Below are 25,417 nucleotides of genomic sequence, written 5' to 3'. Positions count from 1 at the left end.
GATGGATTCGTTCCAAGGTCGCCGCTTCGCCGGCGGTGGCGGTGGAGATCTCCAGCAACCTCAGCAGAACCCTTTCCCTAATCCCTACCATCATCAACCCCAATCTCATTCCCTTCCCGCCTCTAGTTATCCGCCTCCGCCTCCTCACCACAACCACTATCCGTCTCCTCCTCCTCCCCCTCCGCATCATCATATTTCCTCCCAGAATCAGCCGCCTCCGCCGCAGTGGGTTCATCCAGATGGCCACTTTCAGCAGCACCACCACCATTACCCCGCTTTTCCACCGCCCTATCCATCGCCTTACGCAGCGCAGCCCGTGCAGCAACATCAGTACCCTCCTCACCCTCCGCTCCACCATGCGCCGCAGATGCAGCCGCCTCCGCTTCCTCCGTCTGCTTACCCTCCTCCGCAACCGTATCAGGTTCGTTTTGTTGTTATCGCTTCTTTACTCGTTTTCCAAACATCAGTTCGATAATATTTTTCAGGTAGCGAAGTATCTGAATTGTCGATCGTTGTTTTTTTTTCTAAATTTTTTTTCACGTGCTTTGGGTTTATGCGGTGGATTCAGTTGGATTTGATACCAGCAAAGAAAATAATAGTTTATCTGGTTGAGTTACGACTACCTAAAATGCCTCGTGTGTAAAACTTTATCGAGGTGATTTATTTATTTATTTTTTACATCCGTTTTTAATTTAGGTTAGGATCTTGTTGATAGAAAAAGAGGTTGATTGGATCAATAGTCCATTTTTAAGTATGTTTATCTTTTGCATTCAGATATGCTTAGAAATTCTCTTTTGTGTGTTGAAGAAATGATCCTAAGGAGCTTGCTGCACATATTTCTTTAATAACCAAAGATTTTTTTTTGCAGGGATGGGGAGGCCAATCTTGGCCACAGAATCAGGCATGGGAATACTCAGGTCAGACTTAGGTTATAGTTGATACATGGAATTCATTCTATTCGTCATTAATGATTGAAGACATCCTATTCCATGTCATAGCTTCATAAATCATGCAGCTTCTTTTTTTTTCATCTATTACATTTTATTTCTTATCCTAACCCTGCTTTTGCATAACTTTTAATTTTCATTGCCCTTTGTGGTTAGAAAATCTTTAAAGACTTTGTTTATCTAGTAACTGAACATCACAATAGATATTTTGTAATGATGCAAATAGAAACAACCACAGATCTAAACCAATTGCATGATTCTAGGAACAGTAAATATGTATAACTGAGAAAACAATTTGCTGGCCTCTTGCTTCTGTTGCTTTGGAGAGGTGCTGGTGGGTATTTTGGGTTTCAAAACCATAAGGCACGAGCTCAAAGTGTTCAATTTGATTTCGTATAGGACTAGAGCTGACCTCCTTGTAGGTGTTTCTTTTCCAAAATAAATAAACGCTAGAATATCTATAAATTCTTACACCAGCCTTCTAGGTTCCAGGAGAAACAATCTCTTCTTTTTCAAATAACCCCTCTGATTATATACTAATCTCTAGGCTTACAAAGATATTCAAAAGTGAAACCACAAGCTAGAACACTATGAAAGCTTTTACTATCAAAAGGAAGGAAAATACTAATTCTTTGCAATTTTGTAAATGATATATTCATCTTAAAGCTTATCTTTTTTTTACCTAGCTGGCCTTTTTTTTTCTGAGACTTGATGATTATAATTAGGAATCAAGGATGCGTCTTTGTTGGGTATCATATATTGCCATATGTCAGTTGTTTATGATTAAATTGCCATCCAATGGAAATTGAATAAACTTAGTGGCATTGTCTTTGAGGGGTCTTCCGCATTTTGGTTGTATCTTTACTTATTTGAGATTGTTTTCCATGCAACACCATGCTATATACACTTTTGAACTGCATCCACCAGAATCCTGTCATGTTATGGCTTTATACTCCGGTTTGTCTTTAGTGTGAGTCTCAAGCTTTTTTAATACACCTAGCCTGGAAGCAATTTTCATTCTAGAGAAATCACAGTGTATTCAGGGGAGCAATTTTCTTTAGAAAACCTCTTCACTTCTTGAAAGCTCATAGTGGCACTACTCTACTCTGCCTTCTGACCTTTGAAGACAATCATGATATATGGAGATTGACAGTTTTCTTTTGCTTTTCCATTTATTAGAATCTGATTGTTCTCCTTGACCATTTTCCAAGTTAATTTGCTTGATTCCATTGGGCCTGCAGTTTACAGTTTTCTGTTTCCTTAAAATGCTTAGACTTGAAAACATTTTATTAGAAGGTTTCTATTGCTTATATGCTGGTTATTTCCCTTCAATTTCTTTCAGAAAGAAGCCTAACATATAATGCTGTGGATGACTGGGCTGCTCGAGCAAAAGCATGGGCAACTGCCAAATCAGGGACAGATATACATCATAGTCATCCTCAGGTTGTGCCTGAGGGAAGAACAGAAGTGCATGGTCAGACTTATCGTGATCAATATCAAGCCACAGTGGGTCCTCCTACAGATGCTCAACAATCTTTGCTTTCTCAGTCCACTAATCAACAGCCACCCCATTTTACAATGAATCAACAGAAACAAGTCAATCATGCATATCTCTCTGCTTCATTGGCCTCTGGGTCAATTTATGTAGGAGACATGCATATCCATTCCACTACTGGAGAAGAAGCTGCTGCCCAACGGAAGGATCATACTTCGCCAGGGGAAAATTTTGGGCATACACCATCCATTTATGAGCAGGAGGTACCTTGTAGTTATTCTTCTATCCAAGGTAAAGTTCCTTGTAGTAATTTCATCTGCATCTGGATGATGTACCAATTTCCGGGACCATAACCTTTGTTGGATTGTTGTTTTCTCCTTGTCATTGGTTTTAGAAAGGCGTTTTGTAGCTTAGCATTATATGTTACATTGTATTTCATAGACAAACAAGCTTGTGGTTGTGAAGTATTTTCAGTTTCACTGTTTATATTAGTCAGAACATTGCAGAAATTCTTCAAGAGCAATTAGTTATTGATGGTTTTTAGTTTTTGCTTACATTTATTTCTAGTAGTTACTTACTGTTATTGCTACCAACATTGCATATATTAATCTTCACCTTTCCCTCTTTGGTGACGTTAGAGAAAAATATTTTTCTCAGACAATCATTTGCTACAATATAAAATATTTTTTTTAAAGGAAAGTTTTATTAAATGGCGGTTAGATCAACTATATTATATAGAGCTGAATGCTGTACTATTAAGCGAGAACATGAGCAAAAGATAGAGTCGCGGAGATGACGATATTAAGATGAATGTGCAAACGTACGAGGATAGACATGATAAGAAACGAGAATATTATAAAGAAAGTTGGTGTTACATCTATTAAGGGAATACTCCGAAAGACATTTAAAATGATATGGATATATATTTACATGCTCAATAAATATCCTAGTTAAGCGATACGAGGCCACAACAAATACACATATTAATAGAGGAAGAATGAGATCAAAGAAGACTCAGTTAGTGATGATAAAGGAAGATAAAATTCATTTAAATATAGATGATGATATAATAGGGGATTGAACCCAATGATATAGAAGGATCTATATAGTTGACTATGGCTTGTTGTTGTTCTTGTTGTAATCATTTGGTACAGTATCTGCAACAATTTCCTTTCTGATATTTTACTATGGCGGTTTCATCTGTGATTATCTTGCAAATCCAATTGAATGAGTGTAAATGTTAAGTGCTCACAGTTCTAGAATGGAATTAAACCTGTTGCTCAGATTGCTTATATTTTTGCAATATGAAATGTATTTACTTTACTTTTGCCTCCTTTTATATGTAAAGGTAATTCCTCTTATTTAGCTGCAGCATTGATAATTCTTATTATTATGACTGTTATGACTTCAGAACTTATTTGCAAAATGGTAGATTATGGATGCTAAAATTATTATTGAAATGAAGACACTTTATAGTATATGATCAATATCATAAGAGATTAAATATGTCTGAAGAGATTTCTGAGGTTGACTGCTTTGTAATAGAATAATGATGTTGGAACTCAAGTATTCAATGCTTTTAGCATAAAATGTGTTCAACAGTTGTGGATAACTCGATAATGCATCTAGTTGGATAGTTTGTATTGGTTAGTCATGCTAGTCAAGGATTATTGGCATAAAAAGATAGGGATAAATTGCTATGAAGTTTCATTTCTTTAGCTCAAGTTTATAATAAGTAGTAGAAAAGAAAAGTTGTTGAAGACAAAATCATCGATGTTAAAACTATAACATAAAGTGAATAAGCTCATTCGATATCCTGATGAGTAGGGACGGAGCCAAGGGGGCGGTGGGAGTGGCTGACACCCCCCCCAAATCCCTCAATTTTTTTTAGTTGAAGAGGTGTAAGGGCATAAGAATGAAGGATCATTTCAATCAAACTGATTGATTAATTCCTAATTTATTTTTGTTGAAGTGTTTTTTTTCTTGACATAAAACACTAGAAGTGAAAGGTTTTAGGTTTATTAGAGTAAAGATAGAATATATGGAATTTAAATTTAGCAATATTAGACGTAATGAAACAATTGTTAAGATAGGAGATGACGAGTTGTTTGTAACTGAGAGTTTTAAGCATTTAGGATTATTTTTACAAAAGGATGCAAGGATTGAGAGATGTCTTACATAAAATATAAATAGGATGATTCAAATGTAGGAGAGCTTCTGATGTTTTCTGTGATCGTAAAATACCTTTAAGACTTAAAGGAAAGTTTAACAAAATGACAGCTACATCTACTATGTTATATGGATTTGAATGTTATACTATTACTCGAGCACATGAGTAAAAAATGAGAGTTGTATAAATGAGGATGTTAAAGTGGACATGCGAACATATAAGGATGGATAAGATAAGAAATGAAAATATTAGAGGTAAAGTCGGGATTGTATCTATTTAGGGGAAACTCCGAAAGACATGTTTAAGATGGTACAGATATCTACTTAAATAATAAATGCTTCAATTTGATGTTGTAAAACTATGACAAATGTGCACATCAAATGAGGAAGAGGAAAACTAAAAAAGATTTGGTTAACAACAATAAAATAAGATGAAATTTATTAAACCCTGGATCCTAGATTCTTTCCCGGGATCCCGCATTGGCGGGAACTTTGTGCACTGAGTTGCCTTTTATAAATGATGATATAGTAGGAGATAAAGCTCAATGGCATAGAAAGATCCATATACGCGACCCCACCTAGTGGGATAAGGTTGGGTTGTCGTCGTCGTCTTTTTTCTCTCTTTCTCTTATTTTTATAGGATTTTGGTCAAGGATTACCTAGAAAGCCTGACTAGAAATGAGCATGCTTCAAGGTTGGAATAAAAAACAACTACTGATGTAATAACTGTGTATCAAGTTTGTAATTAGTTAAATTAGGCTGTAATTCTTTCTTGTTGATGTACTGATCCGCAAGTTAGAAAGCCACTATCTATCAGTTTTGAATTTTGGATATGCTTTCTGGATTTTTGGTCCATATTGTTTTTCAGCCATTTCTTAATTATCATCATTATAATTTAAGAAAGTTGGTTTCTTTTATAAGAGCAAACTCTGTGTTCTTGACAGTGTCCATTTCACTGTCATTGAATAGAAGTGCACATTTTTCTGCTTGTGCCACAATCTTCTGCAAGTGACTTTTGATTGTAAACGCAGGTAACAGAGACACTGTAAGTAAGTTACATCTGCCTGTATTATCCACACAAGAAGGCTTTGTTCATCCACCACCAGCATTAACTGATCCAAATGTAGCTGTTGATCAGTATGATTTGACCCATGGTGGACAGTCTGTTAACTATGCAACTGATCCCAGCAACATGCCTCTTGATTTTGAATCTAGGCCTCTCTTGGGCCTTGAATCACATTCAAAAATCAGTTATGTTCCTCTTCCATCTAAGTCTATGGGAATGATGGATCATGATGCGATTACTATGCCTGCTCATGCTTGGGCTCCTCCAGCTACTCCAGCAGTTCTTCCCCAAGTTTCCATTTCAGAATCAGTAGCACAGGTTGCCACTGGTGTTTCATAACCATGTAGTTTGTGTATTTGAATTTCTGATCTGAATTCAATTTTCTCTAGTACAGTTGGATCATCCTTTCGTTCCACACCCTACCTTAGGGCCGCAACCACCGCCAGTCTTTGGAAGGTTGATGGGGCCTGATTTTCGGCCTAGTGTGCCACCTACTAGTCCTCCTTTTGGTTTAGTCACAGGGACATCTCTTAATCATGCAACAATAATGTCTGCTGATGCAAGTGCCAATTTTAATCTTTCTGAACGTCCAAAAAAAGTAGGTTGGATTGTGTACTTTCAATCTTCATTTTGTTCAATGTTAAGTGTGACCGACATTTTTGTTTCTAAATCAAGGCTGCAGTGCCTAATTGGCTTCGAGAAGAAATCATAAAAAATAAGTCATCTATTGCAAGTACTTATGCCAGTCATCAAAGTGGGAATTCTTACAATTCTATGGGACTGGAGGATGATGATAAATTGTATAGGACAGGTGATCAAATTGACAACAAGAGTGCTGATTCAACCAAATCTACTGAAGACGAAGATGATGACGAGGTTTTGCCTTAGATTTTGATGTCAAAATATTCTGATATTGGACTTTCTTTTTTATGCTGAATCATACAGCTGCATTGCATTTGATCAAGCTTGCTTATTCACTTATTATGCATGGTTTTATGTGCAAACATAAGAAAGAGTATTATCTGTTGAATACTCTGATAGTGCCTAGGCCAATGCATATGTTGTCTCTATAGGAAGTGCTTGTCTTCGTTTATGGTAATATAGCAAAACATATATGTAAAACCACAGTAGTATCTCACAAGAAAAACTGTGTAAAGTTAACTTTAATGTTTAGATATTGAATGGTGAACCTCACAGAATACCTGAAAATTGTGACATGCAGAAGCAAGCATGTTAAGCATTTGAATGAGGTGATGGCTCCCAGATTATGGTTTTAGGAGCATCTTATATATTAGGGTAAACTGTCCAGTAAGTTTTGGTACATCTCATCACTCACACCATGTGACCATTTAATTCTGAAATAAATATAATTATGATCTGATCATATCTTAATTCTTACATGTTGATCATTGATGTTTATCCCATTCTTGTGCCCTGATATTCTCAAATAGAGGTTGGTAGAAACTAGGACAACCTAACATAGCTCTGGAAAGTAACCCAAAATGTTAGGTATTCTACTCTGTCAGGTTGGATTTTGGTATTTTACAATGACACACAAATGTAATTGAAAAAAATAAAATAATTTGGTTCATTTGAACTGGTTTAAATGAACCCTAAGCTACTCTATTTGGTAGCTTGTAACTTGTAAGGGACAAATTCCTTTCTTACCAGTGTGATTTTGTGAATGTTATATATCTATATAATTAAATTTATTGTAATATGTCATGCGTCTTGCATTGTCTGATTCAAATATATATATTTTTTGTGAAATTCTGAATTGGATGTATTTATTGGTATACTGTATGGTATATATGTTAATCAGTTCTATTGATATATTTATATTTTATATGTGTTTTGATACTGACTGCGTATCTTTTGCATATCACATGCACTATTTAGTGGGTCATCATATGCCATTTGGAGTTTCGTGCACCGGGCTGTCCTTTTTTATTGAAACCTTAACTGTGATAGCTTTAGACAGTTAAGAGAACACTATATTTGTTGCACTGCCTTTGTCTGCTACCATCTTATCGCCTACCTGATGGTCAGGCACTGCACTTGCTGCATAATATGCCCTAGTTTTGATCCTCTCAAGGGGAAATATTTCCCCTTATACCATTAAATTGATATTAAGAGAACCTAGCACAATGAGACCTAATATGAGTTACCCACTTTCATTTGGTAGTCATAACCAAATATGATTTTATAAACCACATTTAAAATAGATATGAACACATTTAAAATAGGTATGAAAACTATGCAAAAATAATATATATGAAAAAAATATAGAAAACATATTTAGAATATTCTGAAACTGGGGAATGTAGATGCCATGAGACTTGACGATGAAAACCCTGACATGAATTGGTACACTCTTACATAATCGGAATTGGCTTGTGGCAGCCAGGAGTATGTAGTGACTTTATTCTAACTCAAAATCATGTGTGGTCTGTGTACTTTTTGTGTATGCCTAGTGTTCATTTTAAAAGATACTAGTTTGATTTTCTTCTTGGGATTTCAGTAAACATTATTATTATTATTTTTGGTTCCACAACTCGGATTGTAGCATAATGATCCATAAGATTGTTTAAATTGTAAAATTACCTAGTTGTATGACAATGCACATGCAAGGTGAACGTCTGAGAGCTTAAAGTTTACATGGTATTCACCTGATGACTCTGATTGAATGGAGATCTTGATCTTGCATGACCAGTTTATCTCACATTCTGAAATTCGTCAGTTGGCAGATGGCGATTCATATTTGTGAATGGAACTTTAATGTTGAATTCTTGTGGTACAGAAAGTCTTATGAAGAAATTATCATTTTTTTAGCCGAGGAATTTATCATTCTTCCTTGATGATTTTATTTTACTATTAAAATTAATCCCATTACAGGAATTTATTTTCCTATATATTTATTATCTCAATATTACTTCTCTTTGATACTGTTGGTGCCACTTTTCCTTGAGTAGCACGCTTATATTTAAAATTAACTTTTGTAGTTTGTTAGTTGATCAATAGTCTTTTATCAGCTTTATCCTGCTTTCCATTGCCATTATCTGCTATAACCATTATTTACTTATGATATATTATTTTCTTAACTCTAGCAATATATATTGAAGGAGAGCCTTGACACAACGGTAAAGTTGTTGTCATATAACCTTGAGATCACGGGTTCGAGTTGTGGAAACAATCTCTTGCAAAATGCAAAATAAGGCTACGTATAATAGACCCAATGTAATCTGACCCTTCCTTGAGACCCACACTGATGGGAGTTTCGTGCACCGGGCTGCTCTTTAGCAACGTATATTACAAGGATGTATTCGTAAAGTTTATGAAAGCTAGAATTTTGTTTCAGATAGTATGCGGCTTCTTTTTATCTTTACCTAAATGCCTTTGTTGGTCTCTGGAATTATTCATGCAAGCCTTTTAAATTCTGTCAATTGGCTTTCATACTAGCTTTTGCAATTCCAATTATGGCTATTGCCCTTGCACGATGAAGTTAGATTTCTTTCATAATCAGAAGAAAGTGCTTTCGAAATTTTTTTCTTTTTGTTATAAAATCCAGCTTTATATTGTGTAGGATGGAGTTGAAGCTGTTAGATCAGCAGCATTAAACCAGGAGATAAAACGTGTGCTAACTGAAGTTTTGTTAAAGGTTTTCTTTCTCACTGGATGTCTATTCTTAATATTTTTCCGAGTGCATTTGTGGTGCTTATCATGTTTGAACCAGCAGGTTACAGATGAGCTTTTTGATGAAATTGCTACGAAAGTTCTTGATGAAGATGATCTAATTGACGAAAGTAAAGAATCTCTTTACAAACAATTGAAAGTTCTACATTCTGTTGAAGGTTTAACTTGTCCTGGACTCTAACTTCCCACATCTTTCCCTGCAGTAACTGAGAACAAAGAACTTGGAAATCTTAAGGTCCCTATTTTAGGAGTGTCAACAACTAAGGCTTCTGCAAAGGTTTTAGTAACAGTTAAAGAAGACCAGACTGAAAATGGTGTTCATGTAAGTTCTGGCATGCAGTCTCCTGCAGGTGATATTCTGGGTCTTGCTAGTTATGCTTCTGATGAAGATGAGGATGAGGATGTAGCCAAAAACTCCAAATCGTTATTGGTTAATGAAAGTAGGTCTACTGAAAATGAACCAAGAAATGGTGAGATTGAGAAGGATTTAATTAGCAAGGGGCCTCTAAGAGATCCAGATGGTGTTGCTAATGGAAGATTAGAATCCATTGGTTCTTCTAAGTCCAATTCAAGAAATCATGTTGCAAATTCTGTCAGGATGGATGCCTCAGTTTCTGACAGTAAATTACCCAATCATGCAAAGGAACTAAAAGATTCCTCTGTCACTGGTTCACAACATCTACCTTACAAGAATGATCTTCCATCTGAAGTGTCTTCAGATGGTCACAATGTTTCAGAGTCAAAAGGTAAGACAGTTAGTAATAAAGGTATGAAAGTGGAAAATGCACTTGCTAGTAATGCAGCTGGGGAGTCTCTAACTGCTGAGGAGCATGTAAGGGAATTGAAAAAGTTTAACATCAGTGAAAGATACCCAGAAAAGAGGAGCTATAGCAAAGAAACTATTAAGAAGGAATCACATATCACAGGAAAATCAATCAGTGAGGTTTCTGATTGCACTGAGACAATCAATTATGAAAACAAACGATTGAAAGAAAGTGCTAATGAGAGGAATAATTCGAATGATACAACTGAGGAAAGGAGTAAAAGGCGAGGAGCAAATTCTAAGGAGTCTGATGCCAAAGGTCATGATAGCATCAACAAGAAAAAGATAGGCGTTGTAAAAGATAAAAAGGAAAGAGACAAAGAGGATACTGAAAGGAAAAAAGAGAAATCAAAGGATGACAGAGAAGGTAAGTCTAAACGCGATACAAAGGATTCAAGGTATGTCAGTAGAAAATCACCTAGTCAAAGGAGTAGAAGTAGCAAGGAAGGTTCCTTGCATGGTCATGGTATTTCAAATGACGAATCATGTGAGGTGCCAAAAAGAAGGTATGTTATGGTTTCTTTATTGAGCTAGCATATTTTGCTTGCTTATCTTGATAATTCTAATCTTTAATATAGGAGGATGCATTCTCCTTCACCATCACCAAGCAGATCCAAGGCCAGGTATTATAGATCTTTCATGATCTTTTTGCCTAATCAACAGATGAGATTAAACCATATAGTCGTCATTCTTGACCGTTCTTTTGCATTTGACTTGTATATAGTTCTTTCTAGGGAAGCTTTATCCTTCTAAGTTGTTAGGAATATAAATGTATTTTTATACAGCGGTCAGTCATCCACTTTAACATGGTTAATCAACAGGAGGTTCTGTATTTGAATCCCCTCCCCATGTCACTATCATACATGTGTTGGGTTTAGGCCAATGTATTTAGTCTGTCTTTGACACATGAGGAGGGGGTATTAAGAATCTAATTATGTCTACTGGTCATTCTTGATTTAAGCATTGTAACAAGTCATCAGCCAATTAACTTTAACATGAGTAATGATTATTGAATCTTCAGTTGTCCAATTTGCACATGGTCATTAAATAAACTAGTAGGATTTTACTGCCACTAGATGCAGGTCATTTCAATTGATTTGGGGATTTACTGCATCTCTTTTATAACTTTAGTCTAACATGTTAAAAAATAATGGTGTATAAGCTGGAGGCTGAGAGACCCTAATCAAGTTACTGGAAGATCAATGTTTAAGTTAGCTCAACACATTTATAGGAGGTTAAAATATATTATTCATGCCTGTATCTCTTGGTCTTGTCCCACTATCTTTTGGTAATCCTTAAAGTGTTGTTGCTGTGATTTATGCCTGCTCTTTGTTTGTGTTTGCACTTCACATCTTATTCAGACATTGGAAACAAGGATTAGCCCAAAATTTAGGTTCCAATGTGGAAATCTCCATGTGCATAGTGCATGCTAGCTTCAAGGAAGAATTATCACACTTAAAGCCTCTTAGCAAACTCCATACTATTTAGTAAAGTTTTTTTATAGGAAATTTATTCTAATATGATGGGTTTAGTGTTGTTAGTTGAAATTGCAAATTTTCTATTTCAAGCTTCATTGTGTTGTCTGTAAGGATAATTTTGCCATGGAGCTCTTCAGATAACTTTCCCGTCAATGTAGCCAACTCTCTTTTTTTATGCCATATGCCACCTGACGGATAAGGACAAGAGCAGATAAAAAATTGTCCAAAGTTCTAATAATTACTTTGGAATAAGCTTTACAAGAATTGATTTTACTTTCCCATTCAGTACTGGCAAATTCACGATATCCTCGTTATATATCATGCTTGGCCTTACTTGAAGGTAGGGTTACCTCCTAATCTTTCATGTTCTTAGATGCTTCAGGATGTACTGTAACATTGTTGACAAACAACTTCTTTTAAATCTTTCTTTTTTGATACGTTGGGAATTCTTTGTAGCTGTCACATATTTAGCCTTTCTCTAGTTTGTTTGTGATGGTTAATTTACCAGTATTGACTTGTGTAAAAGCGTGTTTCTTAAAGAAACTGATAAATAGCTTGCAGGTTGAGTTGAGGGAGTAAAGAATTCAGAAACACATTGTTTTTTCAAATGCTTTTACTTACCAAATTAGTATTTATGTTTCAATTCTAGACAAGTATCGCCGTCTCCAAATAGGAAGCACTCTCATCGCAGGCATTCTCCCTATTCTTCTGAACGGAGGTTAGTCATGAAATTTCCATCATTTTTTAGGTTAACATGTATGTTGCACCTAAAAAACAATTTTCATCCAGGTGAATGTGAATTGAGCTCGAAGGCTCTGCTTCCTTCAAATTGGTTTTAATTTTTTATGTAGCTATTGATAATAGCTCTTTTGTTTTTGTTACAGGAGGTCTAGATCTGGCACGCCAGTTCATAGAAGGCGATAGACATGAGACTAACAGAGAAGGTGGTCCATGTTTGTTTGTTTGGAAGTAGTGGACAACTACTACTAGTATCAATGTACCTCGATAGTTTTATCATCCGATAAAGTGGATCAGCAAGCAAGCATGCATGCGCACCTGGCAGAGGAAGATGAGCTTTTGATCGATCATGTATTTTAGATCTGCCAATGGTCTTTGATGATTCAGATGGCAGATGTTTGCAGTGCTAAATGGATTTGTAATCACAAATTGGTAAATGAAAGTGGCATTTGTTAGAAAGCCAAATGGAGTTGTAGATTTCTGCATAACCCTACATCGTGTTTGTGAATGTGCTTATTATTTTTGATAATATTAATACAGAGCTGAGGTCTCTGTTTAGTCGAAGCTAAGTGTGTGTGACAATGAGAAAGATTCCGTGTGTGTTCGATAAAAGAAGTTCCTTTTTTTCCATCTGTTTTATCAAAGGAGTTGCAGAATGCTACAATATATAAAAAGGCTAGAGATACTTTGTTGCTGCTATCAACTGAGCTCTGCTACTTCAAGCTCTGGCTTCAGCAACATTTGCGGTGTACTTGTGCTTCAAGTAAGCTTTGATGAATGATTCAAGTTCACCATCCATCACCGATGAGATATCAGAGGTGTCGTGCCCGGTTCGCACATCTTTTACGAGCTTGTAAGGGTGGAAGACGTAGTTGCGGATCTGCTGACCCCACTCTGCCTTCACTGCATCACCTCTTATCTGTTTGATTTCAGAAGCTCGCTGTTCCTCGGCGATCACTAGCAGTTTGGCTTTCAAACGCGCGAGGGCCTTTATCTTGTTAGCTAATTGAGTTCTTTCCTCTGGAACAGGAGAAGAAAATGGTGACACCAAATAGCAATCAGCAGATGTAGTGATCAAACTCTCTACTCACATGGTAAGTTGCATGCTAATAAAGAGAATTTATAAACTTAGATAAGTAAGCTACCACTAACTTTTGCTCGAGCATTCTAAACCGGTAGTCGAACTCGATGATTTAACAGGATTGTTCTCTCGTTTATGCAGGTTGGCTGTGACAATTTTCTTTTCTTAGTTGCCATGGGACTAGTACTAAGAGAAATTATAACAAGAAGAAGATGCAAAGTCTCAACTATTTGAGATTAGTTACATTTGAGTACAAGCAGATGGCAAAGGTTCAGCTAAGTTCACTTAAGATAAGCTATTAGTCTAACCCTAAAAGATAGATCATGACTCATGAGACGTGCGTATATATGAATTATAGGCCTATGGTTCAACACATATTGAATAGGCGAATCAAAGTGGAAAAGGTTGTTTCAAGTTTGATCATCATTTAGAAGAAATGAGTTTGTTTCAACTAACTCCTTATAAGACAAACCTGTACAGCGAACTGCAACTCCAGTGGGAATGTGAACAATCCGAACAGCTGTTTCCACTTTGTTCACGTTCTGTCCTCCTTTTCCTCCAGCCCTAGAATAGCTGATTTCCAGGTCTTCTTCAGGTATATCTACATCTAGAGATTCTTCAGGAAGAAGGGGCATAACTTCCACACCGGAAAAGCTAGTCTGCAGGTACCATTACAGAGAATTAGAATATTCATCGATGAACATCTCCATTATTGCAAGATTTTTGCAGCTGGAACTTATCAAAATCAACAATGCAAGCATGAAACCTCAAATGAAACTGGAGTCGTCACAGATTCTTGAATATGCCAGCATGCTTCTATCACAATATGGCATGGCAAGAGAACATTGCAGGGAATCAATATCATTCGCATTGGTCATTTCAGCAGATGGATTTCATTAGAGAAAAAAAAGGCATTAACAGCAGACTTAAGTGCATACATATACTGAAACAAGTTTGGAAATGAGGATGGCTGCCTTTTATATTGAAGCAAGATTCGCGGGCAGAGTTAATTGACGAACACTGAGATGATTGTCTAATGGACCTCAATCTTAACCACCAGTTAGCAAACACAACTTTCATAGTCTACATAACAGTACAGCAGTGAATGTATTTTTCATTACCTGGCGAAGGCCTTTAGCATTGAATGGTGATTGGCGAACAATACGGTGTGTTCCTTTCTCCCCTGACAGATACCCGTAGGCATAACGACCTTCAATTTCAATTGAAGCTGATTTAATTCCAGCTTCCTCTCCAGGAGATTTCTCAACCACCTTTGTCTTGTATCCTTGCTTCTCTCCCCACCTCACATACATGCGAAGTAGCATATCTGCCCAATCCTGCACTGGATATCATGCAAAAGTCTTACTAGAAGAGAAGTGCACATGAAATATTCATTCCATGGACCAAGAACAGGTAATTGGTGTCAGGTTGTCTGCAATTACTTCTTCAAGAATTGGAACACAAAGATTTTATTAACTGAAATTGGCAATCACATACTTCAAATTAGTTAATTATGTTATTGAAAGATTATATATGGATCTATCTTCATAGCACAAAGCTAAAACTTGCAGTGTTTAATCTGTTAGAATGATCAAATTGTAATGATTTGAGCAAATGCCATTACACTCCAGATGTTTCCTCTTTGATCCAGATCAGTTTGACTTATACAGCATAGGCTCTCTAACAATCAACATATTACACAGATAAGATAACTAATCACCAATTGCTAAATGTTCCAGGTTAACAAACAGCCAAATATATTTAAGGAAAAAATGGTAAATAGATGCATACCTGTGCATCAGTACCACCAGCACCAGCTGTTATAGTAACTACTGCACCTTCCTTGTCATAAGGCCCAGAAAGAAGTTGTGTCAACTCAAACCGATCTAGAGCCTTACTTAACCCTCTAATTATCTTAGAAGCCTCTTGTAGGAGACTACTATCTATAGTTTCTGACTCTTCAGTCAGTGCCACTATTGTTTCAGCTTCTTCAACCTACAATCACAAAATAAGAACATTATTTTATTAGTTTTTTTTTAAAAAAAAATGTAACGAGAGTTATCATTCAGCTTACAATCATCCAAGGGCACAGATTTCTACAAATATTTGTTTAACCAAAATGTATGATGAAAAGGAAAGGTATAATTTTCAACATTTTTTACTATTTCAGCTTCAAATGAATCATTGCTGTGCCTATATGTTTCCCTTGCGACATTATCGAAGGAGGGAATCAAAGAGAATGGTGCTGTTTTCTGTTTTCTTTTCTTTGGGGGAAGAGGCCATAAGATTTCTTTGTGGCCTTATATTGTCATTGATGCACTACATCATATAATGTTTGAAACAATCAAAAGTTGCCAATATCCAAACCTGAGATTTAAAATCATCGAGCAACTTGATTTTCTCTTTCACATCAGTCAAGGAAAGAAGTATTTCCTGTGCCTTTGCTCGATCATCCCATAGAGAATCATCTGCAGCCTTCTTCTCCAGTGAAGCAAGATCAGCTTCTAACAGTTCCAAACCAGCTGACATCCTTATGTCTTCCACACGCACTGCAGTAGCTTCAACATCCTTTCTCAATGCATAGAAATCTGCATTTTTCACAACCTAAGTTGTTGGATCTTTTGATTCTTGATACTAAAAGAAGAAAATCGTGGAACACAAAATAGCATGAATAAACCAAGCAATCTATCAGAAATTAAAAAAAAAAAGGTTACACTGATTTTCAACAGGAGTACATTTTTATATGGATTATACCTACCTGTTAGTGATGAGCGTACTCTAGTTACATACCTTGCATAGCCCATTCAACTGTTTCCGAAGCGGCACTCACGCTTGACTGACCGCTAGAAACTGCGAGGTGAACTGAACCAAACGAATAGCCCAAATTAGTGGGGGGAAAAGCCGATTCACAAGCAAAAGAACAACCCTTTCCTCGTCAAATCGAAAGCCAAATAGGGTTTTCAAATTAACGCGCCGACTTGATGAATAGAAATGCGATCTTGGTCCACACTACAAGGTTCGAAACAAAAAAAAAAAAACCAATTGTCTTGTAAAATCGCAAGCCGAAGAGGATTTTACCTGGGTGGGGAAGAGAAGGTTTCAGAGGTTTGGAGAAGAGAGACAGCGCTGCCGTGGGACTCGGGGTGGGTATGAGGAATACCCGGAGGGACCTGCCGCCGCCGCCGCCGCCGCCGTCGCCGTTGGTGGAGAAATATAAGGGAGTTGGAGGGATCTTGAGCGCCGACCGGAGCATCGGCCTCGCGATCTCCATGGACGGAGGGAGAAAGAGGATAACGTTTCGCTTTAATAGGAGTTCGGTTTGAATCTAAAATTTTATAATTAAAAAATAAAGGAAAAACAGAAAATTAATATATATATATATATATTTTTATTAACTAATACACACAATTCATAAATTAAAATTCTAATTTTTATTTATTTTTAATCAATATCTAATTCTTACTATCTAATTAATTCCAAAATGATCAGCACAAAAATTTCACACCGACCAACTCTTTTCTTCTGTAAAAGGTGAAATCCATCCGTACCAACTCTTCTGCAAAGGTGGTCCCACACGATCGGTCCCATGATTATTTATGAGGAGGTAAATCGAGAAACTGCAGTTGGTCACGATACAAGAGGGTATTGTCTGGCTTCGTCAGGATTCGAACTCTTACCCTCTTCTACAACTCTGCTACGTCATAACCAACTTAGCTATGCCTCAAAAGCCACACCGACCAACTCTTCTCAGTTACACCCGTGGGGCTCTTTAATTTTTATCATTGATGCTTATATATGTATAACTTTTGCTAAGACAGAATAAAAGATTTGCATGGAATTAAGTAGGCATTACCATAAAAACTATAACAAATTAGTGAAGTTCTTTAGTTTTGAAAATGTAACTCCACCTTTGGTTAAGAAGTTGGCTAAAAGTAAAGTTTAATTCACTTGAATTGCACATAGTTTAGCCAAAGTGAAATCACTTAGGTAATCAATTGAAAATTTAGACAAGATAAATATATAAAAAGTTTTGAAGGGGCCTTTAGTGAGTTTGAATTGAGAATTTTGTGATAATAATCCAACATAATTTTAAAAATTTTAGTAAGTTGATGTAAGCCACAAAGATGTCACATCAATGTTCTAACATCATACAAATTTTATATATATATTATAATTTTAATATGAACCTGTTGACATTTTGATATATTTGAAGAAAAATAAAAGGACAATAACTAGATCTAAGTCAAAAAAAAAATGTCAAGTTATATTAATCAAGGACAACACTATCAGATTGATAGAAAGTAGAAGAAAGGTTGGATGAAGATTTTGTTCTTCCTTGGAATCATCATCCAACATTATGTAGTTTGATGATCACACCCTAAAATAATAGGTGAAAATGATAACATGTATCTTATTGGGATCTATCCCAACAATAGTTTTTCAATAATATAAATCTCATTAAATGGTATATAGCAGCTCATTCCCAGACCAAGATAGTGAGGTTCCATGCAAACATAGTATATGATCACCATTCCAACTGAAGAATACAAACCCAACATGGCCATGAAGCTAGTTTTAAACCCGTTTTCCCCTTTAAAACCCTAATCATATAATGATTGGTGCTCACGACCATGGTGCTTTTGGCTTCAGATTAGTGAGAGACACACTTCTTAGATCTTAAGGCAATGTAGAGATAGGTCCTTCATCTTCCCGACGATTGTTAATTATGATTTTAGGAAGCGAGAGAACAGAATAGAACATGGAGCTCCCATTGTGTTGTATTTGGACTATCAGCCAGTACATTGTTCAAGTTTTTGAGAATCTGGGTGTGTCAAAATTGTACATCTCTGGTAGAATACCTTCTTCCAGCATCTCTTCGTTACTTCCTGCAAATGGATGATGAATTTCTTGTTAGAATGAACACGACAAGGATGAGAATTTGAGATAGCAAGAAACACATAGCTGAACTGAACTATTTAAGGAATTTCTGAAATGGTATGAGATTCTGTTAATGCGATTTGATGAACATCCATGACTGGCATTTGATTGTTTGTTCATGAGAAATATATGAAAAGATTAGACAGACTTTTATTTTTAGGTTCTATTGAGAATGCACCACATTGCCAAAAGAAGGCATCTCCATGTATGTGATAAGTAAATAAACAAGGCGAGCACACTCCTGGTAAATTCTGTGTTGTTAGTGAAAAATGAGATGCCATGTACTAGGGCTTTTCGGTTAATCTAAGATCATCATTAATAGAACAAGAACCTCAGGTTGTTTCACCTTTGCACAAGTGTGAACCGTAACAAGGTATGAACCTTGAAACTGAAAATAAGATTATGTATCTAGAAAAGGAGAGAATTGTACTTATGATAATGGATGAGTTAATCTTTTGTTTATCAGAAGTCCTGATAAGCCGTTAACTTTATTAATGAATCTCCCTTTACTCGATGACAACCATCAACCATCTCAGGAAGGATTATTATTTGGGCTTTTTTTCCCAGAAAATTGAGTTCCATAGATGAAATATTTGGGCATGAATCCGCAAACATCAGTATATGCATACATACCAAGGGAGTTTAAAGGTGTCTTTCCACAGTCCCTGCTTAGCACATATGGCGTAGACTTTGTCTTATCGGATGATAATTTCTGAAAAGGTTGGCCTAACTACAGGCTTAGGATTCCAGCATTCTTCAATTAACCTGCAAAATGAGGATCTTTTAGACATCCTTCATCCAAGAGAAGTAACAAAATAGGATAGCACAGCTTTATTTCATAGTTTGGATTGTCAGTGCCAACACAGTATTTGATAATTCCGTACCACTTGTGCAGTGCATCCAGCAATGTTTTTTCCTTTAATATAACTGTTATATTTTTTTGAAACACGGAGATTGACTGGATTTGGTAAAATGTATTTGGATAATCAATATGTTAAACTCACTCCTTAACATCTAGTGGATAAAGTTTAGATGTGATCTTCAATGGAGGTCCTCAGTCGATCCAAGCAAATCATTTTAGAAGCTTCCTCTGGGCTTTTGGGGTTGAATGCTGGTGCTCCTTCAATCATCTGAACCATTTAGGATGGATGTAACCAACAAAAGAATAAATGCAAATGGAAACCCTGTTTGTAAAACAACTAAAACATTTGAAATAGAATCAACTTCAAGTATCCACTGTTATACTGGGTGGACGGTATAAAGATCTGATTCTTTGTTTATATGATACCAAGATTATATAGGAACTAAAATATTCACCTACGAAATGGTGAAAATGGCATTCTTATCCAATATATTGATAAAGATATATGTTCGTAACTTGAGTTCTGGAATAATCCTAGATATGGGGTTCTTGCTTGGAGAATGTACTATCATTGCAAAAGATACATATATTTAATTCTTGGATATGGGTAAAGCATGAAAAAAGATTAATAGATATAACAATTTGTTCCAAAGTAAACAAGGCCTTAACAATGATCATCAAATTGACCAACAGTATTATAAAATTATAAATGTTAATCAATTCATCCAATCTACTTTGAAATTATAACTGGTAGGCTTTCTACCTTCCATTTCCTACAAAAATGAAATACTACATAAATTACTTTGGTAGTTTAATGTGATCAGATAAACAGTTAAGTGTACTTTGTAAAGTCTCCAATATCAAGAAAGAATGCATAGAATACAACATTGTCCTAAATATCATCCATTTCGAAAATTGTCATCAATAGTTGAACTAGAGAGCCACATAGTGCACAAGATATGCAATATCAAGCACCACTAGCTAACAAAAAAGGAGAAAACCTAAGGTATCTCTCTCAATATAAGCTTACTCTTCGAGCTTAATGTAGGCATATAGCAATTAATGAAATATTTTTGGCCTTGCATATTGCGCTTCTTTTTGGGTGCCAAGGGATATTATTGGATAGCAAAGAAGATTTCTAGAGAAAACTAAATGGTAAACTTGGAAATGAAATTTAGCTTTGACAAACCTCATAAAGAATTAGACCAAAAGAGAATGCATTGACAAATACTTCATCCTTCTAAAGTTCAGGCGCCGTGTACAAACCTACCAGATGAAGTTGTTGAGTCAGAAATGCAAGATCATCAATTTGGATAAAACCAAGAGTCTCACCTTTATTTGCAGCATTGAGAAAAACCAATTAATACATAATTGTTATCCTTCTTTGTGAGGATTATTCTTTAACACATGCTAGTAGATGAAGTCATAAGATACCAATAACATACTATTAACCCATTTCTTCTCTCTAAGAATATCAACAGGAATTATTCTTTAACACATACTAGTAGATGAAGATACCAATCACATACTATTGAGCTATTTCTTCTCTCCACGAATATCAATTTGTTAGCTCAAACACTCCTTATTTAACTGAAAGAGGTCACACCTCGGATACTTAACCTAGATCAGTTCAAGGATGTGGAAGACAAAGTGTGGTTAGACACTTAAAACCCATAATAAATTATGTTGTGTTCTACTGTAATAACCTCCTCCCGTTAATGGATGTATAGCAAGCAAATAAAGGTGGTCTGTTTGATATGAATTAACATGTAGTCTTATCTTCAGCTCTTGCAATTAGTTCAAATTGAGAAAATTGAATCAAGATCTGAAGTATCATATTTAATGTCAAGAAATCTCTACTCATGTTGTATGAAGGCTTTCATAAATTGCTCTACTCCCAGTTGACATCGCCATCAGTTAGATTCACAAGGATTACATGTCAATGTCCTTTTTCTTCTGTAAAAGGCAGACTTAGGCTTATCAATGTCAACATTGTAACTGACAAAAAATTGCCCTCTTTTTTCAATCATTATCTCACAGAGAATGTCAGGTAGAAATATAGTATATTTCTTAATTACCTTCTCATTCTCTTATACTTTTTTTGAATTTATGTAAAATTCCTATTACTGAAAATTTTAGTTAATAATCATCGGTTTCAACATTGATAGTAAAAAAACACTAAAATTAAGTAAAAATCCAATTATCAAATTAAGAAATAAGAAGAAATAAAATGCAGTATAACCCCATATGAAGATAGAAGGATAATTCATAGCACCGATTAGAAAGCATTTGTATATATGTACTGACTATTGAACCATGGATTTTGATTGTGTATAGAACAATAAATCTGTGAAGTAAAAAATTTGGCACTTACAATATTTTGTTTGTTAGTCTGAAAAATTATATTTAATAAAAGTTATCAATTTGAGCTTTTACATTTTCCAATCTTACTTTACCAGGTGAAACTTTTGAGAGATTCATTATCCCAAAGCCTGACACCTTCAATTGTCCACCATAGTCGAGCAAGATCTTTCTGCCACCTTACCAGAACTTTGAATAGTTAACTACTGTACAACAAAATAACAACTGCAAATTTTAAAGCATAATCTATCTATTTGGAAATGAGCTCACTTCCTCAGTCTCACTTTGGCTTTAAATTGCAATGAATGATTGGGTCCAGTTTACACTGATGAAGATAATTCATTCCCCTGAATATGAAGCAACAACACCACCATTAGGAAACCTTCTGTTTACTAGAAGAAGACCATTCGTTTTTGAAATGAGGAATGAATAAAGACCATCTACTCCAGCATATGACAATTTGGTTATATGACATTTTCTTGGGGATCCTAACTCTTTTTTGTTATTTCGCACAGATAAATTTGGTTGATTTTGTTATATTGCAGCCTTAGATTCCCCATTGATGTCTCATAGTAGCTAACTAAGATTAATTGCTTCTCTTGCAAGGAGTGTCATAATTGATCTTTCTTTGTTTATAAACAAAACACTGTGTTAGCTCATGATATAGTATGACTGACAAAGACTAGGAATTATGATTTGGAGTATCATTTAGTAACAAATTTTCTTTTGTCCATGATCCTTTTTCTCAGAATTATTGTGGCTCTGTTAGTACTCACAGTAACCCTCCTCTTTTCATTGAAAACAAAAAAAAAAAAAAGCATGGACTTTTTCCTAGTGGGGAAAATAGTCCACAGTTATCTCTGGAATTTCAGAACGAGTGCATGACATGCCTGGCAATCTCAAGAGCATATCTTAAAGCTTTATGGGGTTGTAGACGTCCTTTCTTTTGGAGATAGCTCCCTAGGTCACCCTGATTATCAACAGAGATAAAAATTATGATTAGAAACCGACATTAGAGTTGGTTTGAAAAGAATATAAAATTGTGCCAAGAGGAAAATTAGAACAAAAACATTTAAACATAATGCTAAGAGAGACACATTAACCATAGATCATAAGGAAATGAACCACAAAGGTATGATAATGTAAACATGACAAGCATAAAAAACTTACTTTTGGATGATACTCTACAACAATCATCATGGGTATATTTTGTGTAACAGCTCCTATGAACTGGATCACATTTGGATGTCAAACCTTTTGCAACACATCGAATTCATGCTTGAAGGCATTTCTGTATAAGTGTCATGAAAGCCATCTTAGACATCTAAAAATATATAACAGAGAAGATCAAGAAATTGAGTAATCGGTTTGTGCAAGTAAGGAACAGGTATGAAATGTAGCATATCGAGTACTATGAAATGTATTCCTCTAGAGAATCTGAAAAGTCAGGCAGGTAATTGATGGGGCATTTATACCAACAAAAACTTCCAGATAATATTAAATAAATGACTCTAGGTCAAGGTGGCCTAAAGAAGTTTCACAACATAAGAATCTTTGAACTTACATACTATCCGGATCTGAATAGCTGTCTTTGTCAAGAATTTTCACAGAAATCTTTGTGCCATTCCACTTGGCGACTTGATAAGTACCCTGACAAAGTGTGTAGAAGAACTTAACTTTCATCCGTTGGACTAACTAATATGCGACTGAAAATATATACCAAGAATGAAATGAGAAGGAGGCAGCTCTATTGAAAAATATTTTATTTTGTATGTCCTATCTGGAACAAAGGGGGGAAAACAGGGATAAAGAAACCAGCACGGAAATTTTGATTTTTCACTGCAACTGGCCACTTTTTGATACCTTAATCCAAATACTAAAATCAATTTTTTTTAGCTATATGGATCCTTTAGGGCTCATCATATACTAGATATGGCAGTAGCATGTACTAGTGACTAAAACTCAATCAGGGCCTTTTAAACTGCTCAGAACAAAATTTGTAAGACACTATAATTTCTCACCAAAGACTTTGCTTATGTCCAAAAGTATAGAAGCAGAATAACATTGTGGTAGAAAATGAAAAACTGATAAATAGCACAAATTTATCCTCTTATGTATGCATCAGTTAGAAAATTATATTATATATTTTTAGTTGGATATGTCAGGAAAGACAGGAGATACATGCCTTTAAGGCCTCTTCACCTCGACGGAATTGAAGTTCCCCTGGGTTTAGTTCATACTCTGGAACTTCTCCAGGATTTGACACATGGGCGTCCTCCTAATCTTCTGAGGGAGTTTGTTAGGAAACGGTTAGAACGTTAGCTACCAAAAGAAATAGTTGGCGAGGAACAGAAGAAATACCAGGACTTTGGCTCCTCTAGCTTTCAAGATGTTGTAGACTGCAACATTACCGTAGTACTTGGCATCTACAGCAGCTTACCATGCAACAGCAGCTTATCAAATCAAAGTTCAATAATCTGCAGCATGGCTTACGATAACAATAGATGTTGAATGACATAAAATCCCGAATGGAGAAAAAAACAAGATTTTTACCTTGCTGCCCCACCGATCCCTTGCGTCGACATTGGCTCTCCAGCTGAGCAACAGTTTAACAACATCCACATTTCCCTCGCACGCCGCTAAATGCAGGGCCGTCCTGCCGTCCAGATCAATGCTGTTCACATCTACACCATCCTTCAACAGCTCCTCCACCCCCATGGCGTCCCCTTGGGATGCGAGGAACAACAGCTGCATGGTGGAATCCAGGTTCTCCGGCACCGTGAACTCATCCATTGAGGTCGGGCTCCTGCAGTCCCGTTTGGGATCGAGCGAGGACTGCCGGACGAAGCTAGACCTTCTGAGCCTCGGATCAAAGGAAAGGTTGCCCTAAAATCCCCACGCCTTGGATTAAATCCCTAAAATCAAACCGGCTGCGGGGCGAAAACAAAAAGGGGGCAAGGAGAGGCATTAGGAGGAAGGCCCCGGCTTCGACTCCAGAACCGCCCGGGGAGGAAGACGAATGGGAGGGACTGAAGTTTGAAAGCGAAGGAGTTGGGAGGAGGCGAGGAAGAAGCAGAGGAAGAGAGGGAATGGAGGGATTTGGGCACCGGGAAGCCGTTACAAACCCTAAATAACGGTAAGGCAGTTATAAGCAAATAATTTAATGTTCTAAATTATACAAATTATTCTCTGGTAAAAATAAAAAAATAAAAGAGACTCTTTATTATATATATATATATATTTATTTATTTATAATGATATATTACATAAAAAATATATAGTATGAAATTCAACATGACATATTCAATTGGATAGACATGGAGGAAATTTCCCACCGACCACCAGGGTAAATCCAGCATCCTTTGATTGCGTTCTTCATTTGGAGGAAAATTTCTATAAATATGCCGTAGCTGGGGATCGAATCGCAGATCCCTGAGTTACAATCTGGATGTCCTACCGTTACACCATTGCCCCGGGGACTACTATATAGATATAGGATTTATTACATGTAGTATGTCATGTTAAATTTTATGCTATATTTTTTATATAGTATATCATTACTCTATTATAATTTGAGCACTACTTTTCCCACCCCCAACAGCGCACGCCCCCCCTCCCACTTCCTCTCTCTCCTCTTCTAATGACAGTTTTATCCTTTTCTTTGTATTTATTTATTTATTTTTTTAAAATTTTTATTTAGTTTTATTTTTTAATTAATTTTATTTAAAAATAACTCTCATATATTTTTATTTTTATTTAGTTTTAT

At 35.9% G+C, this 25,417-nt stretch overlaps 2 protein-coding genes and 1 pseudogene across 4 annotated transcripts; 1 reads left to right on the top strand and 2 right to left on the bottom strand.

Annotated features, from left to right (window-relative positions):
• Nucleotides 1–12,973, top strand: LOC141813146 (uncharacterized). Of its 3 annotated transcripts, XM_074701057.1 has the most exons (13): nucleotides 1–421; nucleotides 869–917; nucleotides 2,290–2,453; nucleotides 2,538–2,733; nucleotides 5,643–5,995; nucleotides 6,072–6,275; nucleotides 6,353–6,553; nucleotides 9,261–9,335; nucleotides 9,414–9,480; nucleotides 9,574–10,699; nucleotides 10,772–10,816; nucleotides 12,321–12,389; nucleotides 12,556–12,973. In XM_074701057.1, the coding sequence occupies exons 1-13, from the start codon at nucleotides 2–4 to the stop codon at nucleotides 12,593–12,595; spliced, it is 3,009 nt and encodes a 1,002-aa protein (XP_074557158.1). In that variant the 5' UTR covers nucleotide 1; the 3' UTR covers nucleotides 12,596–12,973. The 3 variants fall into 3 exon arrangements, with proteins under 3 accessions (XP_074557158.1, XP_074557156.1, XP_074557155.1); XM_074701055.1 differs by having other exon boundaries at nucleotides 2,290–2,733; XM_074701054.1 differs by having other exon boundaries at nucleotides 2,290–2,733; nucleotides 12,321–12,973.
• Nucleotides 12,935–16,761, bottom strand: LOC141813147 (peptide chain release factor PrfB1, chloroplastic). Its single transcript, XM_074701058.1, has 7 exons — nucleotides 16,569–16,761; nucleotides 16,281–16,352; nucleotides 15,858–16,078; nucleotides 15,282–15,485; nucleotides 14,612–14,827; nucleotides 13,963–14,149; nucleotides 12,935–13,429 (listed from the first exon to the last, which is right to left on the bottom strand). The coding sequence occupies exons 1-7, from the start codon at nucleotides 16,759–16,761 to the stop codon at nucleotides 13,128–13,130; spliced, it is 1,395 nt and encodes a 464-aa protein (XP_074557159.1). The 3' UTR covers nucleotides 12,935–13,127.
• A 2,281-nt stretch (nucleotides 16,762–19,042) lies between these two features.
• Nucleotides 19,043–25,119, bottom strand: LOC141813567 (integrin-linked protein kinase 1-like; annotated as a pseudogene).
• Nucleotides 25,120–25,417: the final 298 nt, after the last annotated feature.

The sequence above is a fragment of the Curcuma longa genome, chromosome 20 (assembly GCF_044706935.1).
Source record: "Curcuma longa cultivar G26 ecotype Majalengka, Jawa Barat chromosome 20, ITB_CL_G26_1.1, whole genome shotgun sequence".
NCBI classification, from domain to species: domain Eukaryota; kingdom Viridiplantae; phylum Streptophyta; class Magnoliopsida; order Zingiberales; family Zingiberaceae; genus Curcuma; species Curcuma longa.
This window is presented reverse-complemented; position numbering and strand designations above follow the sequence as displayed.